This window comes from Pogona vitticeps, chromosome 2 (assembly GCF_051106095.1).
Source record: "Pogona vitticeps strain Pit_001003342236 chromosome 2, PviZW2.1, whole genome shotgun sequence".
NCBI lineage: Eukaryota > Metazoa > Chordata > Lepidosauria > Squamata > Agamidae > Pogona > Pogona vitticeps.
The window spans coordinates 259,190,975-259,210,730 of NC_135784.1; the positions used below are offsets into that span (position 1 = coordinate 259,190,975).

General features: G+C 39.6%; 1 protein-coding gene and 1 long non-coding RNA gene across 14 annotated transcripts in view; both read left to right on the top strand.

Moving 5' to 3' along the window:
- The window catches only part of PJA2 (praja ring finger ubiquitin ligase 2), a 63,253-nt gene extending 51,323 nt beyond the window's left edge, over nucleotides 1-11,930 (top strand). For all 13 annotated transcript variants that reach the window (XR_013542154.1, XM_072992478.2, XM_072992477.2 and 10 more), the window contains 3 exons: nucleotides 7,766-7,886; nucleotides 8,071-8,192; nucleotides 11,259-11,930. Coding sequence is in view for 12 of the 13 variants with exons in the window: in XM_072992478.2 (XP_072848579.2) it covers nucleotides 7,766-7,886; nucleotides 8,071-8,192; nucleotides 11,259-11,381 (366 nt within the window). In the remaining variant the exon portion in view is untranslated. The remainder of the gene's footprint in view (nucleotides 1-7,765; nucleotides 7,887-8,070; nucleotides 8,193-11,258) is intronic.
- Nucleotides 11,931-13,955: 2,025 nt separating this feature from the next.
- Nucleotides 13,956-19,756, top strand: part of LOC140704917 (uncharacterized) — a 44,648-nt gene continuing 38,847 nt past the window's right edge. Inside the window, exon 1 of the long non-coding RNA XR_013542155.1 lies at nucleotides 13,956-14,337. This is a non-coding gene — a long non-coding RNA (uncharacterized LOC140704917). The remainder of the gene's footprint in view (nucleotides 14,338-19,756) is intronic.

The following is a 19,756-nucleotide window of genomic DNA, read 5'->3' on the forward strand; positions in this document are numbered from 1 at the left end:
GGAGCTTTATATGTAAATTTAAGTTTTCAAATTTTCAGACTATATCACAGTTTAAAGTGTTGATGTACTTGGTGCTTATCAGCAATGCATATACAGTCAACCCTCAACTTATGAACTTAATCCATTCTGGAAGTCTGTTCGTAAGTTGAAACCAAATTTCCCATAGGAATGCATTGAAATTTAATTAAAGTGTTCCTATGGGGAAAAAATTCAAACAAAGTCACTTACCAGGTACTGATAAGTGACCCCGGCTCCTCACAGTGCCTTGGTAGCAGCCATTTTATGCTCTTCTCTGCTCCCTCCCCGCCTCTCAGCTGATTGGCGCTGGGTCTCAGACACTCCCCCGGGCTTGCTCAGCAGGTAAAAAGGCAGTGCAAAAGCACCCGCGGAATCTTCTGAAAGTGGTGTTTTGCCGCAGGGGTGGGGTGGGGTGGCGGGGGCAGGCCCTTCTCAATGCAGGAATCCAAATCAAAGCAGATCTGAGAGATGGTTGTCCTATTTTCTCTTGAATGACTTTAGCTTTGGAGCACTCACCACCTCCCGAGGTAATTGGTTCCATTGTCGTACTGCTCTAACAGTTAAGTGTAATATGCTGAAAAAGCTATTGGGACTAAGAGAGGGGTAGCCTGTAAAGATCATTAAAACAGAGAAGGCTCATATGGAGATATATGGCCCTTCAGATAGCCTGGACCCAAGCAAGCTTCATAGGTCATACCAGCATTTTGAATTGGGCCCAGAAATTGGTAGCCAGTGAAGCTGTTGTAACTGGAGAGTTACAACAAGGAGGTAAGAGGGATGGCTTGTAGACAAAGGGTCTTTTCGGCAGCTGCACCCAGACTATGGATTGCCATCCTGAGAGAGATTCGTCTGGTGCCAACGTTGATGACGTTTCAGCACCAGGTCAAAACCTTGCTGTTCCAGAAGGTTTTTAATTGAAATAATATCAACTGTGGGTCCTGATGGCAATTTTTAGAGCAATTTATTTTTAATTATATTTTAATTATTTTATCTTTTTACTGTTTATAGATGGCTGTAAGCTGTCCAGAGACCTTTGGGTAGTGTGGGCGGCATATTAGATAGATAAATAGACAGACAGACAGACAGACAGACAGACAGACAGACAGACAGACAGACAGACAGATAGGTAAAATTTACCATTATTTCTATTCCATTTCACATGATTGCTTTAAATTTAAATTTCAGTTAGAAAGCTAAAATATCTGAAAGCATGGAGTAGGGAAGGATTTTTCAATGACCTGGGGAAAAAAGGAGAAGACTATATCACACCTATATGTGGGCAAATCTTGTTCTGGTTTCCTGTTGTAAGAATATTAAATATTTTAAGGCATAGTTGCAGAAGAGGCCTGTTAGCTGAGGAAAACACCAAAGTTGTGTGTTTTTTTTTAAAAAAATCAACCCTATATAATTTAGGAGTGGAAACAAATATGGGTATCTCAGACATATAATCTTATGAGACTTTTCAGCAGTGTGAAGTGTTCTAAGTGCAGACAAGATATGTTATGTAAACATTGTTTCAGCATAACAGATTTTTGTTTCTAGTTCCAACATATAGTGACATACCTATAATCTTCCCTTCCCACTGCAGCCTTCCGTGCACCTGCCTTGGAAGGCTAGGAAACTGTCCAGAGCACTAGTTGAGGGACTGTGAAGCATTGCAGTGGGAAGGAAGCCTAGTGTTTGCATGTTATCAAACATGATGCTCAACTCAGGCCATAGTTTAAAAACATTGCTTTAAAAAATATTTCACTCATCATTCTGAAAGAGAAAATTATTTTGTAAATGATCTTCTTAATCTAATCAGACATAATGTTTTAAGATCATGTTGAAACGATGTTTTCCCTTAAACATTTCTGGATCTTCCCCACTGCTTCTTGGCATGTCTTCTTGCAGGATGAGGGGAGGGTGTAGTTCCTTTGTATGTTCACTGTTGTTACATGGAAGCTTAGCTAAGGAGTTTTTTGAATTTTATAAATTGAAAGAATACATGGGGAAATGGATGGCACTGGCTTTGATAACATTTGCAGCTGAATAGCATAGCAGAAACCTGATAGTAATTTCTGAGTATGGTATTTTAAGCCCTTTGTTAGACAATGGTTGTATCAGGCTTGGTTTAGTGACTATCCCGCTCATCTGCAGTGTTCAGTTTCAACTTGTAGAAACTTCAGTTGTGACTCACCATTTTAAGTCTGTTTTTATTGCAGAGTGTTCATGTGGGGAAATTAGAGGTGGGGGTATTTGTATATGAATATCCCCACATAGCTGGACTTAATGAGGGGGCCGGACCGTCCACTCACACATCTGCTGATGGCGGCCTCGGTCATCCTCCCAATCACTCCCAGAGCACTGCTCTGTTCCCATCCAGCTGGCCACTGAGCAGCTGTGCAGGGAGACTCATCCTCCCTTCCCTTGCCAGGACTGGTTAGATGAGCGGGAAGAGAATAGTGCTCTGGGAGTGATTGGAAGAATGAGCGAGGCCCCCACCGGACCCATGAGTGGATCGTCCCGCCCCAGGGGCCAGACCCTCATTAAGTCCAGCTGTGCGGGGATATTCGTATTCGTATACGAATACCCTCATCTCGAGGGGAAATATATTTCATTGTTTATTAATATGAAATAAACATTTTGAGGAAACAAAATAAACGTGACTCCATTTTGATTGAGAATGACACTGTTGAAAGTTTGCTTCTCTTGTAATTTTAAGAGCAGTGATATTTTTATACTATTGAATCGCAATGCTGAAATTTCAGATTTGAGAGAAAGTATATACATGTCTGTGCTAAGTGTTCCTGTGGCATGCTTTAAATGATGGAATTATCTCACTTTGCAACTGCAAAACAGACAGGAGGCAATTTGTAGTACAAGTCAGTTGAATTCTTAGCATGCTGGTTTCATTTCTTCTGTTAGTTCAGGATGGTATAACTTTATTCCAAATATGTTTAGAAAATTAATCTTGGTCAAGTTGTCAGGCTTAACTCTGTTAGATTTATTTGTCTGTGTTTTCCCAGCATCCCAGGTTTGTTAACAAATGTGACATCTCAAACAGCTGGCTGTGTAGTTCTTACTGTTTGCTGTAATGTTGACATTGCAAACATCCAAATTCTTGTAGTCTTTTTCTCAGTTCACTAGTGAAAAGGAAGGGGAATTTCTCTTGCGAGTCCGGGGGGGGGGAGGATTAGAGACTGTAGGTCTTAGTATCTCACTAGATGTATGTACCTTCTTTGAAATAAATGGAAGCTACTGGCTAGGGATTTTGTGCAATGAAGCCACTAAATAATGGAATCAAGTAAAACAATGTTTGAGCCTGGTTCTTCTAGCTAAAATGTTATTGCATAGATGGTGTGAATATAAAGAGATTTTTTTTTTAGGTTGAGGCAGCTTCTAATGGGGTAGTGGGGTTGTGAGGGGATGCCTCCTCAATCCAAAACAGGCAGAATGAAGTGCTCCTCATCCTAGTCCGTAAACTATTTTATGTAATTATTTAAAATATTTTTACCTCGCCTTTCTCCTTAAAAGGCTTTGCCTTATCTGGGGAATGACTTTGATTATTTGCGGTGCGTTAAGTGAATTTTTTCACAGGTTTGCACTTTCAAGCAGAATATGGGTTTGCTGTTGAGAATAAATCCCTCTATGCAGCATTCATATTGTCCAGTGAGTTTGGTTACAGAAGGATTATTATTGCTTGTTGTTGTGTTGTTTTTTTGCACACTCTAGAACACAAGTGTCTCATCATTGGATTTTGCATTTGCTCTACACTTGAGCAGCACGCACACAGTCATCATTCTACATACTGCTGTGCCAAGCATGGTGATACTTCTCTTTCACTAACATGATTAGAGAAGGTGAAGTAAGAGCAGAGAAAATGGGGGGGGGGGAAACACGGCAGCTTCAGAAATCTGTGTGATTCCCAATATATTAAAAGGAAACACTTTTGTCAAGAAGAGTGTTTAGTGCTTCATAAAAGAAGCTTCTTAGGATAAGATTTCTGCTACACCTCACTTAAGCAAACAGAGCTGTTTGTCGAAGCAGAAAGAAAATTCTGTTGCCACAGTTGTTTTCAGCCCTCCCAGGAACAGATCATCAGAATTCCTGTGTGGCACAGATTAAATATTGGAGGTTTATATCTGAGACTTTTATGCTGCAGGGTGCTGCTGTAGTTTAGTAGCTAAGGGTATAAGCAATAAGCTGGAGCTGGGACGTTCCTTCTTAAAATCCCAGCTCAGCTTATAGATTTAGCAACTCAGTATTCTGTCAGCCTCAGTACTTTGTCTATATTTAGAAGATACTGGCCTGCCTTGCCCAGTTGTTGTGAGGATTAATGTGCATTTTTAGCATTTGAAATCCTATCTCTCTCTCTCTCTCTCTTTCTTTCCCTCTCTCTCAAATATATATTTTTACCCCGCCTTAAAGGGCCCAAGGCGGCTTACATCATTAAAAGACAATATCCAATTAAACAACAGTGAGTATACAAATGCTAAGAAGGACTAAACAAATACCACACTAAAAACAAAAGCAACACTGAAACACATTCAAAGCTTTGTTGTACCTTTAAATGTGTAAGGTACAACAATCCATTTGGAAACCCCACTCGGGCAGCACTCAGGAAAAGCCTGCCTAAAGAGAAAAGTCTTTGCCTGTTTTCAGATGGGGCCAGCCTAGCCTGCTGTGGGAGGAGGTTCCAAAGTCTGGGGAGCAGTGACAGAGAAGGCTGTCTCCTCGCTAAGGTGCTCACTCTTCAAACCTCAAAAAAACTAACCTAACTTCTCCTACTACTTTAATTTATTATCGGATTGTATGTTTTAACTGTTTTATGCCAATAAAGGTTGCTTTGCTTTGCCTTGCACTTGTGAAGGTGGTAGGACTGAAAGGCCTCTCCTGATGATCTCAGTACTCAAGCAGGATCATAAAGGAAGATGCAGTCCTTGAGACAGCTTGGCTGAAGCCAATTTAGGGCTTTATAGGTTAGAACCAACAACAACTCAGAAATGGATCAGCAGCCCGTGGAGCTGCTGTATAATATAGTGTGTGGCTTGATATTATTTGCTAAATGAATATATATACTTCCTTCCAGATTATTTCCAAAGCTTCACATTTACAAAGATATGCAATAGAAGAAACAAGTTTAATAAACTAAATTTTCACTTCATTAACATAATACATAGATAATCCCATTGTGAGCTGTGTGTTTTTTAATGATAACACTTTGCAAATGATGTATGGTATGTCATCTCAGAATCTTCCCAGGAAAGTGAAACAAATCTATGAACCCTTTCACATCATATTCTAATCATCTCTGAAGGTGAAATCTGGCATCTGCTTAACAATCTTGGCAATCTGTTCCCACTGAATAAGATTACATCTGATAAATCAAAACTTAGACATGGGGACAAATAAAAAATCAAATCGCAATATTCGTCTAAAATCGCTGATTCATTAAAATATTTGTCCCTTCATATTCGTGGGTCCCAGAGACCCCCACAAATACGAAGGGATGAATATTTCCCCATTTTTATTCGTCCCCCATACAAAGAAAAAAAAGCCATCCTATGACTTTTCCATCCTCTGACCACCAGCCCACCAATCAGCTGATCAGTGGGCTGATAGGCAGGCAGCCACCCCCACAGTCTACTCCCCCACCCCTTCCTCTCCCTACCTTAGCACCCCCACCCCTACCAACACCCCCTTACCATAATCGTTGTTGCTGCTGCTGCTGAGGTCTCCATCATGCTTTCCCAGCCACGGCCTGTAGAAAGGGAGACTGGCTGCCCTTTGCAAAGATTGCGGCTGCGGCTTCATTTAGGGGTAGGGAAGCTGCAGCTGTCATCTTTGCAAAGGGGAGCCTGGATTCCCTTAAGGCAGTGGAGGGTGATGGTGGCCTCGGGGGCAGGTGTGTGGGGTTTTTTTAAGTAACCCCCCACAAATCAACAGTAAATTCGTTATTCGTCAGTTCATGGTGGCAACTTTGTGCTTTGTGAGTTGTCAACTTCTGACGACTCACAAAGCAGGATGACTTGCCAAAATGGTGAGTCGTCCCCATGTCTAATCAAAACTTAATGGAAAATATGTATCTAGTCTGAGCACATGTAATAACCTGAGCAGTTGAAACAGGGCAAATTTGTCCTATGTCCTTATGCTTTATGGAAAGTTATCTTTACACCAAATTCAGTAGGATCTGCAAGTGAAGTCTTTGGTGGCGCATTGTACTCTGATAGCAAAGGACAGCTTCCCATACCTTTGGAGCAAGCAGGGCCAGCGGCTAGCTTTTGAGTGGGCCACACAGATCAGTCACCTGATCAGCCCTATGCTTTAGTTTTATTTCTGAGGAAGGACAAAGAATTTGCTTGCTCTTTTTGCATTTTTAGAAACTGCTATTCAGCTATTCTGTCTCTTGAATGCTTTAGGAATGAATGGACCTTATTGCTACAAAGGAAGAAGGGTTTTCTTTTTCACTAGCTGAATGGAAATGGTTCCTACACAATGTCCAGTTTGGTCAAAGGACTTGCATAATAAATTCTAAATTATCTTTTAGTCTCAACTGTACTCTGTGTGCTTGAAGCAGCAGCACCATATAGTACAATATTCCTGTTTCAAACCACAACAGCCATTTATGACTCATTTAAATTCCAGTTGCCCCAGATGAAACTATCATGTGAAACTAAGTTGTCTCCCATAAACAGCATCTCTGTGTTAGTTGGCCTTGCAGTCATGCCAGTAATAGACATGGAAGTGTTCATACAATGTGTAATGGGAAATTTGGCACCAGGTGTAGGTTCCATATCAGGTGTAATAATCTTGAAGCATCCGTAGGACTTTTACAAGCAGCCATTATGCACATAGGCTGCAACACCCAGCCCAAAACGTGCTAAAATGGCAAAACAGAAGCAGATGGAGATTGATTTCTGATTTTGTTTGGGGATCAGAGATGGGGGCTATGACTCCTTTTACCACACTAATGTTGTTTCTGGAGGCTTCCAGGAGTAGAAGATTAATTTTTCCTAATAGGAGCAACAGATTGGGACTTGGAGACCTCAAAAATGGTGGTTGGACCCCAAGTAGCCCATAGGCCACACTTTGCCCACTCCTGCTCAGTAGTAAAGCCTAATGAACTATCACATCCAGTTTACCCTTATCTTTGAGGTTATCGTGAACTCTGATCTGCTTATCTCCTGAGCAGGAAGGTCATGCATTCGAAGAGTAGGAAGATAAAGTTGTGACAAAGGAAGCTTTGGTTGATTCTTAAAATGGGGGGAAACATGAAGGGGTATATGTGTTGGTGCAAAAAGCTTTTAGAAGTGTTCCATTGCTTATGGACAGTACTTTGGCTGTGCTAGCTTGTTCAGACCATTGTTCTACTGTTCAGCTTCAGTTAACGGCAGTGAGTTATTCAAAGAAGGTGTTAATCCATGTCAGTGCTTCATATTCAAAACTGGGCTGCTGTCTTCCCTGTTACAAAAAATAATTGCAGGCGTTCTAGACACTTTATTCCTTAATTAACATGGGTCTGTGATGGTCATATGTATACAGTAATTGAACTTCAGATTTGAATTAATATTTACAGCCAGTTCTCCATAAATATTATTCATATTAATCTAGCCTTTGTTTATTTCAGCAAAAAGATAGAAACAATCAGTCTGTGTATCCGTATTTTTCTGCAGTGACTGAACTTCAGACAACTGTTTTGAATGAAATCTAAATAAACAATAACTGTCTTGTAAGTAATAGAAGCTCTCTATTTTGCATCTTTTAGACTGCTCTGGCACATCTGGAATCTCTTGCAATTGATGTTGAGCAGGCTCATCCACCAGCTAGTAAAGAAAGCATAGACTGTCTGCCACAGATAATTATAACAGAAGATCACAATGATAAGGGTAAATAATACATTCTGTTCAAATTTAACATTAATATACTATGAAGATAGATCTGCAGTTAACATTTAGTGTCCATTCCAAAAGTGTTATTTTTGAAAGGTTAGTATTACTAATTACATCTCAATATCTTAGGATTTTCTTCCTTTTAGAATTACATACTGTTATTTCTCTTTTTTTTCCTAAGCTGTAGGTCAGGAACAGTGCTGTGCTATCTGTTGCAGTGAGTACATCAAGGAAGAAATTGTAACAGAGCTTCCATGTCACCATTATTTTCATAAGCCTTGTATAACACTATGGTTACAAAAGGTATGCACTATTTTTGGAATTTAGTATACAGTATTCCTTTAAAACTCAAGATTATTACTCCTTGTTTGCTTGTTTCTGTGTAACATTGACACAATCAATGTTGAAAGTCGGCATGGTTCCAGGTGCCCTCAGTTGTACTTCTATTCAGCTGCAGATGGATTCACTTTTTTAAACCATGTGAAACATATCTATCTGTATATTTATTTATTACAGTCAATGACCAGGAAGAGTGAAACATGGTCCCTCAAACCCTATTGTTGATTTGCTACTTTTCTAGTTTTGTATCCAGTGTGGTGTTCAAGTATTTGGCACAGATTCATTGACTGAATTTTGGCAACTGATCTGTGATTCTAGTATTGTTTGATTCTTTGTTCAAATATATTTAATGTACTCTTTAGAAGTATTTTATTCTCCTCCACCTCCCCTTCTGCATAGGGCTCTGTGTGGTCTCCCATCCAATTTTCTTATTTATTTAATTACAGTAGTAATTGTAGCATCCCATTCTTCTGCATCAGTCATTGGAATCACCACTAGAACTTAATTCAGTAGTATCTCATTTAACAATTCTTTGATGAACAAAATAAAATCTTTGTTAATTTTTATGTTACTGGGAGCAGTGGTACTAACTACAACTTTACAACTTTGCTTAACTTTACTTTTATTAAACTTTTACCCTGCCCCGCTAAATAAAGTCTACTCGGGGTGGCTTACATACATAATAAAAACACAACAGTAAAACAAACATAATAAAATCCGTCGAAAATCCAAACTTAACACTTATCACTTAACACTTCCAATCCACACATCCACATTTTAACAACAAATAAATAGGAGTTAGTGGTGACAGTCTAATCAAAGAATTTCAGTAAGGACAATAACGCTTTCAGAGCAACAGAAGTAAAGAATACATGAGCAGCACACTGAGCTCATTGAAGGCATTTAATGAGTACAACACTAATATACTGTTTAAGACTAGTGTCTCATCTGATGCATCGATCATCATCATCATGTGCTATCAAGTCAATTCTGACTTATGGCCACCCTTTTCAGGATTTTCCAGGTAGGGAATACTTAGAAGTGATTTACCATTCCTTTCTTATGGGGGTACCTTGGGATTGTGTAATTTGTCCAAGGCCACACTGGTTGGCTCTATTCATAGGTGACACGGTGGGGAATCAAACGCCCAACCTCTGGCTGCCGATCAGCTGGACACATTTGTGGTTGGCAGAAATCCACATGACCAAAAGCATGCAGTGCCATGTATTTAAATATCCTGATTAGCATTGTTGTGATTTCTGTAATTACAACATTGAATCAGAAAAGTCAAGGAGCAATAAGACTGTTCTGTGAAGAAGGCAATCTGTGCTTCTGAAAGAATGTTTTTATTAAAAGATGGAAAACATATTTTTAAATTGCAGTTCCATTAAATCTTCTACAACATTTTGGTCCATTTCTTGTTTTAAGGGAAGAGTTAAAAGTTGTGGCTAAGAAGCAGGATTACATGTTTGAAGACCTATGAGATGCCAACCATTAAAGCTAAACAAATTTATTTTGGAAAGAAGTAATAAAGTGAACCTATGTGTTCCATAATCTTTGGAAAACATACTTAGAGAGAAACAGTAGAACTCAATGTCTGAAAGTCATGAAGCCCTACTTCCCCTAGACTGCATTCCACACCTGTTTGAGCCAAGCTCATTCCTTGAATTAACTTGTTAAAGATGAGCTCTCAACCACCTAAATTGACATGGCATCAGCAAAGAACAGACACAAACTAAGTGTGCTGTGTCAGAGGTACAGCCTTAATGTTACTCTACATTTTCTCAAATGTATATATGGAGCTCTCATTTGTCAGACATGAGTCAGATGATTATGAATAATTAACAAACCCCCACCACTGAGTTGTTGCTTTCATAAAACAGTCTGTGTGGCTCAAGTATGTGAATGCCCTTATAGGAAGCATATAGGACAACCCTGGTTATGCATAGTATAAAGGATTTAGGATTACAGTAGGACTCTGATATCCATAGGGAATCAATTTCCATGATCTGATGTGAATGCCTGAAACTATGCATAATACCCCTGTATATGACATAGAAGGTGATGGGACAAAGGCCACAAGGAGGGAGGACAGAAGCCACAAGACCCGCTTCCTTGTATGTTGTATATAGGGCTGTAGTAAACTGTGGATAACTGAAACCATGGATACTGATCCTGCAAATTTGGGGGTCCTACTGTATTTGAAGACTGTGCTACACAGTGTTATTTCAATGAAGCATAGGATTGACAGACTGTTTTTGTAATGTGTTAGGTCCTTCACGCTAGAAAAAATTATTAGAATATATTTCAATTGAAGTAAAGGACAGTCGTGTGGTCCTAAAAAAAATAAAATCCAAATGCAAAAATAGGTGCTACCTTTATAGACCACTAAAAAAATCATCACACAATAAACAAGCTTTTGTGGATTATGAAGTGTTTAATCCACGAAAACTCATTTATTGTGTGATGATTCTTTAGTGGTCTGTAAAGATATTGCCCATTTTTGCATTTGGATTTTATAATGTATCTGTGGCCAATGACCTTTTTTATACTTGAGAATTCCAGAAAACACTTTTTGGGCAACAAGGAGGGAGATAATAGGGAGAGGGAGAATGAGTGACATGCTGCATGCAGATTAATTTTTTTCTGAAGAACTACTTGGAAGTAGCTTTCTGAAATGCTTGCCACTTCACACAGTATGTGTTTTCTGTGAAACTTAAACTCTACTTGACAGAGACCTTAAAATCTTCAATAGCATGTTTTGCCATTGCGTGTGATTAAGGTTGATGTTCTAATACTTTCCACAAGATAATCTCCAATTTGCTTATACTAGAGAAATCCCTCTGAAGTTGACCACTTTGAAGTTGGCAACATGAGGATTGTGATCTGTGTTAACATAATTGGCTTTTTAGCTGACTTGTTCCCCTACACGCCAGCCTTCCATCTCAATTTGTTTGAGGACTACCTTTTGGAATTCTTAAGCTACTCACCTACATTGTAATTAATCGGTGTCCTTTTCCTCTCATTTAGTCAGGAACGTGTCCCGTATGCCGTCACGTGCTTGCATCTGGGCTTCCAGAGGCTGGCAATCCCACAGTCTTGCCTGATCAAGATTCTACTCCTTCAGTCCACAGTACTTCGGGGACGCAATAAAATGAACACCTGGAAAGAGAATCTCACCTATCTAATTTTACTGTAAATTTCTCCTGTTCAATTACAATGTGAAATTGGTTCATATGTAAGTATATATAAATATAAATATATATATATATATTAAAAAAACACTTTAAGCTATATATTAGTTTAGAGAGAGAATGTATCAGCTTTCTAAATGGTTTAGGTTTCCAGTTATCAAGCTGAAAGGTGTAAAAGAGTGCACTAGTTTTCTGCAGTAAAATATGCTGATGTTAACTAGTATCTAATTCTTCTATTAATTCTGTCTGGGGAATGATTATTAATGTGGCACTTGTGTTCCGTTTAATGCAACTGCAGTGCAGTTGGAGCTTACAAAAGATATGCATATAACCTGTTTTACATTCTATAATATTTCAGGCTTGGGTTGTTTCCTTTTGTTTAAAAATAGTGCCACTTAATTACTTTGTACATAACTCTTTCATATTTGCATCAAATGTGAAGATGTTCTGTGATCACAGCACTAAGTATACTTTGGTTTCACTGGAAATAAACAGCATAATCAAACAATCCCCCTGTGATTTCATAATAACTTCTGTGTGTATGGATTCATAATTGCTATATTGTACAATTTTACTGGATTACTTTATATACAGTAGTTCACAAGCATACTCCAGGCTGTTACTGTAATCTGATACCTATTGTAAGAGTTGAAGGAGGAACAACTGTAGAAGCCCTGCTGGAGCCAAGTATTTTTATCCAAAAATAAAAGCAGTAAGGGGACTTTTAGCAGAGTGTCAAGTATGGGAATTTAAAAGGGGACGCTTTGGGTGAAAATTGCAACAGGGTGGAAGGTTACAAAAGGGGTTGTGCTGTATGCAAAGGTTCTGGAATATTATGGGGGAAATCAGCTGCTGTGTCAGTAAGACACAAAGTTTGATCACAGTGAAGTATCTCAACAGTGAAGTATCATCAAAGATTTAATCTGCCTTTTAATTTTTTTTATGATAACTGCATATGCATTAGAGTTTTCTGCTTAATCTAAACCTACCTGCTCATTAACTCTTTTCTCATATACACTGTGCAAAGGTAAGTAAGAAAACACAGTACTCCAGGTTAAAAAATATCTGGGTGTCTAACAATGAAATAAAAAGTATTATGTGTAGGCTTCCAATTTTATCATAAAGCTGCAAGAAATATGTGTTTTGGAGGTTTTACCTAGTGTGTATTCAGTGTACTGTAACACATGCTAGGGTGAGGCCTTACAAGGAAGAATCTGTTAATGGCTACTTCCTTCCCCCCCCCCCCGCTTTTTTTAAAAAAAAGATATCAGAGCTTATTCTTCAGTTGTCCAGGGAGATCAGATTTTTTTTCAGCAAGGCTTTAGCATCATCAAGAATTGTAGGGGTGGGAGTGGGAAAAGCGGGGTTTACTCATAGAGCAATCAATCAGCTCACAATTTCCAGAATAGAAGGAAAAGAACAGCTGGGCTTTGTTTGAAAGGAGTAAAGGACTAATTAATAAAACTCCCATTGCATTTTTGCATTGCTACTCCTTCCCTCCCACTCTTGTAACCTCCTAGATCACTGAAAGCATAACCTAGCCATTTGGTAGACCTAAAGGAAATTATATTCTCAAATTTTCATAAGGCATTTTTTTCTACAAGACCAAGTAAAAATATTCAGATTCAGACTTCATAAAGAGTGATAAAGAAAAGCATCCATTTTTTTTTCTGCTGGCAACTTCATTTGACCAAGTGGAATATTTTTCCTTGCTGATGTACAGAAACACACAATGGTGCAATGGGTCATTAATATCTGTTGTCAGTATTACATGCCTTTCTTGCCAAAGCATCAGCTCAGATGAAACATCTGATCTTATACCATCTTGATTATTGCCATCAGTTTTGGGGAGAAATGTGCATACTATTGAAACATTTTTGCAGTCAATTTCCATTGTACAACTTTGTATCCTATCAATGTAGTCAAAACCTTTAGCTGTGCGGGTAGTGTTCCTTCTGCACTGAAGAATATGCATGTATAAGAGACAGTTCTGTTTAATTCTCTTCTCTTCACATGGAAGGATGCTGACTGAGATTAGTCACTTGAAGGCTTTACTGTGCTTCTGTACACATCTGTTGGAAGCAACTCCCAGTGTGACGCAAAATAAATTTTTGCTGTATAATTATTTGTAATTTAGGGATGAGATGTAATAGCTGTGGTCATAGTTGAAAGGAAGTAAAACACAAGACTGGGTTCAACACGAGAACCTGGTGAGAGAGAAGGTGGATCCTATTTCCTGTGGTGAACACACAGTCCATGAATCCCACAGGAAGGCTTCTTACACCTTGTTTTTTTGCCTGTGGATAATACACAAAGCAACCAAGGCAACCCTAATATCTGTTACAACAAAATCTAGTATAACGGTAATGATGGCTTCTATAAACTATGCCAAGAAGTCACCAATTAACACATGTTAATAACTTTCTGGATAGCTCAGTGGTTTAGGTAGGTTGGGAGTTCAATTCTCAGTGTGCCTCCTTGACTGGGGTTGGACTCGATGATCCAAAGGACCCCTCCCAGCTCTGCAGTTCTAAGATAATATTGTTTATAGTAATAATTAATTCTCTTATTGCATTATACTATTTGGTTAATTTTCTTTAGAGAAAACACACAAACAAGCAGCTTGCTAAAAAAAACCCACCATGATTAATTGATTGATTGACTGATTGATTGATTGATGTTACCAAAGGTCTCTTTGAAAAGCTCAGCTTTCACCTATTTCTTGAAAGTCAGAAGGGAGGAACCTGGCGAAGATCAACAGGCAATGCATTCCATAGCATTGTGGCCACCACGGAGAAATCTCAGTTCCTGATGGTAGTTTTCTGGGCCTCTCTAGGGTTGACCACCCAGAAACACGGAGCCTGGATAGACCAAGTTGCCTGGGTAGACAATCTTAAGGAGAGATGCTCCAACAGGTAACGTTTTGAATTTCACCCAGAAGCAAACAGGCAGCCAATGTAGGCTAGCCAGGATCGAAGAGAGGTGATCATCCTTTCTTGCACCCAATACTAACCTAGCCACTGTGTTTTGTACATGTTGAAGCTTCTGAGTTGCCTTCAAAGACGACTCCATGTAGAAAACACTGCAATAATTGATCCTAGAAATTACCAATGCATGGATCAGTGTGATTAGGGAGTTCCTGACCAGAAAGGGCTGCGACTGTGCAATCTGCCAAAGATGAAAAAAGTCAGATCTGGTCTAGAAGCACCCCCAAACAATGGACATAGTTTTTGTGGGGAGTGTGACCCCATCAAGCATAGGCAGAATACCTCCCCCCCCACAACATGTTAAGAAGAGAGTTGATGGTATTGGTGGCCACAAACATCAGGGGTCTCTCAGGCTAGTGTTTCCCAATCTTAGGTCCCCAAATGCTATTGGACTACAACTCCCAGAAACCCAGGCCAGCACAACTTCAAAAATATCTGGGTACTCAAGATTAGGAACCACTACTTTGGGCTACAAAGATATTTAAATTTGCCAGAAAAAAAGTAATGACTGCACATGGGGAAAAATAATTTCCTACAATCAATTTAATTGCTTGTTCATAAAATACATAATTCATAGGGCTTCTTGGAGAAGCAAGGGTTCAACACCTAGAGTTACATTACCGTACATGTATACTGTATATGAGAGCAAATTCTTTTGAACAGGAATGGAGGGGCCGTATTGAAAATAAAGAATGGAAAAGTTAGCAAGCTCACAATGGACAATAGTTCTGTGGAAAAAAAAACAAGCAATATGAAATGAAAGATGTGCATATGTTTTCATCCATGGCAGGTATAAATACGGTCTCAGATCTAAGTTTTATTTATTGCAATTCTGTGCCACCTTTCTCCTGGTGTTGGAACTTGTAGGTTAAGTGAATAGAAATCCAAGGGAGGAAAGTTCTCCACCTTGCATTCATTAATGGGCATTCACCTCTACAGAGTCACCTCTTTGGGAACCTTCAAGAACCTCCCCCCTCTCCCCCAGCACATGCTCCATTGAGTGTTTCTCTCAGATCTGTTTCATTTACCAGCATCAGAAGACAAAGGGGCAGGTGCCAAAGGGCGAAGGAAGGTGGGTTGTGTGAATGAATAGATGGCCATTCAAATGTTACACGAAGCAACCTTCTTCTCTAATAGAACCTGATTGAGCTTATTAGGAAAAAAATTCTGTTAGGGTTTCAAAATTCCTTTTAGGCCAGTGTTTTCTTACATATTTACGAGTTATTTTCTTTTTCTATTAAACACAGATTTTTGTGAACATGACTTGTTCCTGAGGGTTTATGACCTGGGTCATTTGTCAAACCATGCTTGGAATGTAAGAGGAAGATTTCCCCTTACTGACTTCCACGACAGGGGTTTAGGGGAGGCCCATAAATCCTCCTATTGTAACTTTTTCTGCCGAAAGAGGGAGGAACCATAGCACCAAACTGAAGGTCTGTCTCTGAGAAGGCACTCCCCCTGATGGCCTTGGTGACTGAAACCACTACCTCAGGACATATGGAGCCGATCTGTTAATCACTTGTGATCCTGAAGGTATTTATGTTCTCTATCACAACTGCCACCACTATGTGAATGTAGAAACAACAAAAACAACTATGGACTAAAATACAGGATCAAGCTCAATATCTTCTTCTTAAACTGTTTGGATATATGCTCCCTTATGATGTCCTCATGAGCACCCATCAATGAAGAAGCTACATCTTAGAAGCAAAAAATGGTTGACCCCTTAGATGCATGAAGTACTTTTTGTGTACATAAAGAATTTGGTATATTTCTGGGGAAGGGATAAGAGGAGCTAAATTAAACATACCATGTAACAGGAACAAACACAAATGTCTCACCAACTTTTTGAAAAGGAAAATGTGACAGTGCTTCTGTACCACTGAAGGTACAGTGGTGCCCCGCATGATGACGATAATCCATCCTGTGAAAATCGCTGTTTAGCAAAATCATCGTCATGCGAAAACCCTTTCCCCATTGGAATGCATTGAAACCCGGTTTAATGCGTTCCAATGGGGAAAATACCTCGTCGTCCAGCGAAGATCGCCCATAGGGAAGCCATTTTGCGAGCGCCGATCAGCTGTAAAAATGGCTGCCCTGCAAAGCATGGGTCCGGAAAACAGGGCAGCCATTTTGCGGAACCGAAAAATCATCTTGCAAACAAGAGGTTCGCGAAGCATGGACCTAATCGACATCCAGCGAAAATCCCCCATAGGAATGACTTTTGCAAATCGCTATAGCGATTGCAAAAAGTCATCATTATGTGGATTTGTCGTTTAGCAGGGTCATTGTTTAGTGAGTTACCACTGTATGTAAAAATCATGGTGTGGTTAAAAATCTAAATCCACAGTAGGTTACCTTATTTGGGTCCAAGTAAAATGTCATCTAGTACTGCACATAGTTGATAAGTAGAGTGTCAAAGTATGAGGAAATCTGTATTTGCTGTATGCTTTGTCAAGATACTGTCACTATTTAAAATGATTCCATCATTATGAAGATTCCAGAATTATTATAATGGCTTAATAAAACTCAGGAACCCATACCAGTTTAAAAAAATCCATAACCTACTCCATTTTAATCCATGTTTGCCCTTATCTAGTCTCATTGAAATAAAAGGGAGGTGCCGTGTGGCCACAAAACACGAATGCAAGAATAGGAGATGCCTTTATAGGCCACTAATAAAAAAATAAAAAATCATAGACTGTGTGCTTTTGTGAGTAAATCACACTTCTTCAAAGCAAGTACCAAAAGTCCAAACGTTTGTGGCAAGATGGGATTTGCTAGGAGGTTCCTCTTAAATGTAATAAAGTTCTTGGTAAGATGAGTTTCACAAGGCACGTTCATCTTAGATGAGGCAGGAAGTTGTTTTAAAGTCACCGCTGAGGCAGCTGTGGACTGGATTTCGCAATACAGGTCTTCAAACAAAGAGGGACAGGCTATGCATGCACGCATACACACCTGTCCTATCCATTTGGCTCTTCTTCCAAACAGACATGTTTTTGCTAGGACAGGAAAGCAGGGGTGAAGCTGAAAACCCATGTCCTCCATCTGGGAATTGGGATGAGATGGTTGGACAGTGTCACCGAAGCTACCAACATGAATTTGACCCAACTCCAGGAGGCAGCGGAAGACAGGAGGGCCTGGCGTGCTCTGGTCCATGGGGTCACGAAGAGTCGGACATGACTAAACGACTAAACAAAAAAGTCTGTTAATAGCATTAGGCTGCCAATGAAAAGGCCTTACTATATTTGGTCTTACTCCGTCTGTATGGGATTTGCAGTATGCATTTTTTCAAGCTGATCTGAGTTACACATTTGTGTACCAGTGCAATCTGAAGTCTGGGCAAAATCAAGTCCCATTGAGTTCAAAATGATCCAGTCACAGGCAAGTATGTGTAGAAATTGCGCCTTGATTTCTTTCTCTGTAATGAGTAGTTTTTTAAAAACTTTGCTAATTATCAAATAAGAATGTCAAGAGTAGAGCTCTTAAACAGTTGTTCTGGGTTTCTTGTTTCCCTGCCGTCTGTTTCTACCCTCAGCTCTGAGCTTTGCTGCCTCTTCCCCTCTGTCTCCCTCTCTTAGCAGCTGGCACAAAAGAAATGTTTTTAGAAGGAGCTGGCTTCTTAAAATAGATCTCTTGCTTGGTAATAGTTTCAGACTCATGTATTCTTATTAACAGTTTGCCTATTAGAATGTCTTCAGTCAAATTCTTAAATGTTTTTGGATTAGAAAACCTGCCCTTGGAGTGTTTCCAGCTGCCCCAAATGATACAACAAATGAGTCATTTGAGATACCTGGCCAAGCATGTAGGTGAATGCCAACATATGACATTTGTAATTCTTCTGACCTCTTCCTTGTGAACATCCAACCAGATAAAATGAACTCATTTTTAAAAGCACTGCATCTTTTTGATACACCATGTAGGAAGCATAATTATTTCCTTTAAAAACCAACCAACCAACCAACCAACACCCTTATCATTGTTAGAATCTGAACAGTGCTATCTTAGGCAGCAGCTGTGCCAACCAGCACACAGGCTCATTGTTGATATGGGCTGGAAAACAGCATTAAAAAAACTAACTTCAGCACATGTTGTATAGAGCAGTGGTTCTTAACCTTTGTTACTCGGATGTTTTTGAACTGCAAATCCCAGAAACCCCAGCCAGCACAGTTGGTGGTGAAGGCTTCTGGGAGTTGCAGTCCAAAACTCCTGAGTAACCCAAGGTTAAGAACCAGTGGTATAGAGCAGTGGTTCTTAACCTTGGGTTACTCAGGTGTTTTTGGACTGCAACTCCCAGAAGCCTTCACCACCAGCTGTGCTGGCTGGGGTTTCTGGGAATTGTAGTTCAAAAACACCTGAATAACCCAAGGTTAAGAACCACTGGTATAGAGCACTGAGAAGAGGAAGCACTCACCGGCGCCTTGCACCTTACAGATCAGTTAACTCCATGTCAGTTCCATGTAAATTGGTGGGAGATTATACTAAAGGTAACATTGTTGAGCATACAGAAAGACAAGTCCTGCTGAACAAATATAAGCATAAGTCATGTCTTACTGTTGTTGTTGTTTTCATTTCTTTGCAAATACTAGTAAGCATATGGATGAGGTGATCCAGTAGACTTTGATCACTTGCAATGTCAGAGACCTTTTGATAAAAATTCTAGAGTAAAACCTCCTGAGCAGATGTAATAACTGTCATGGGATAAGAAGAAGGTCCTGTTATAGTTTAAAAAGCAGTGTGGTGTTCACCCTCGTGCCTCTTGCTTGACCGTCAAGACTCAGAGCACTCGAAGGCAAACAATCCCCTCTTTCACACTGCTGCCACCAGGTGATCACTAAATCACCATTACTTCAGGAAGATGAAGATTCAGGTTCAAATTTCACTGTCTTTTAAATAAAACGGTTTTATTGATTACAGATCTCTGAATATTAATCATAGGTAACTTCTATTATCATCAATCTCAACCTTCTATTTGTCATTACAGATCTTATTCACTTTTCACTCTAATAACCCCTCAGATCTCCCAAATACCACACACTATATCTCCACTCTCTCACTCTTGACTCTCTGACTAACTTCCTCCCTCCATTTCAGGCTCTGCCTCTTATCACATGAATATGCATGAACAATTAACATAACAAACATGAACCATTGACATAATAAAGGGGAACACTACAAACAGGTTTTAGAAAAAAGCACTGCTGGATAGCTCGCAGTGGTTCGGGTACTTGACTGCAGAGCCAGAGGTTGGGAGTTCGATTCCTCACTGGGCCTCCCTGACAGGGGCTGAACTCTATGATCCATAGGGTCCCTTCCAGCTCTGCTAGTTCTAAGATAATAAAAGAAC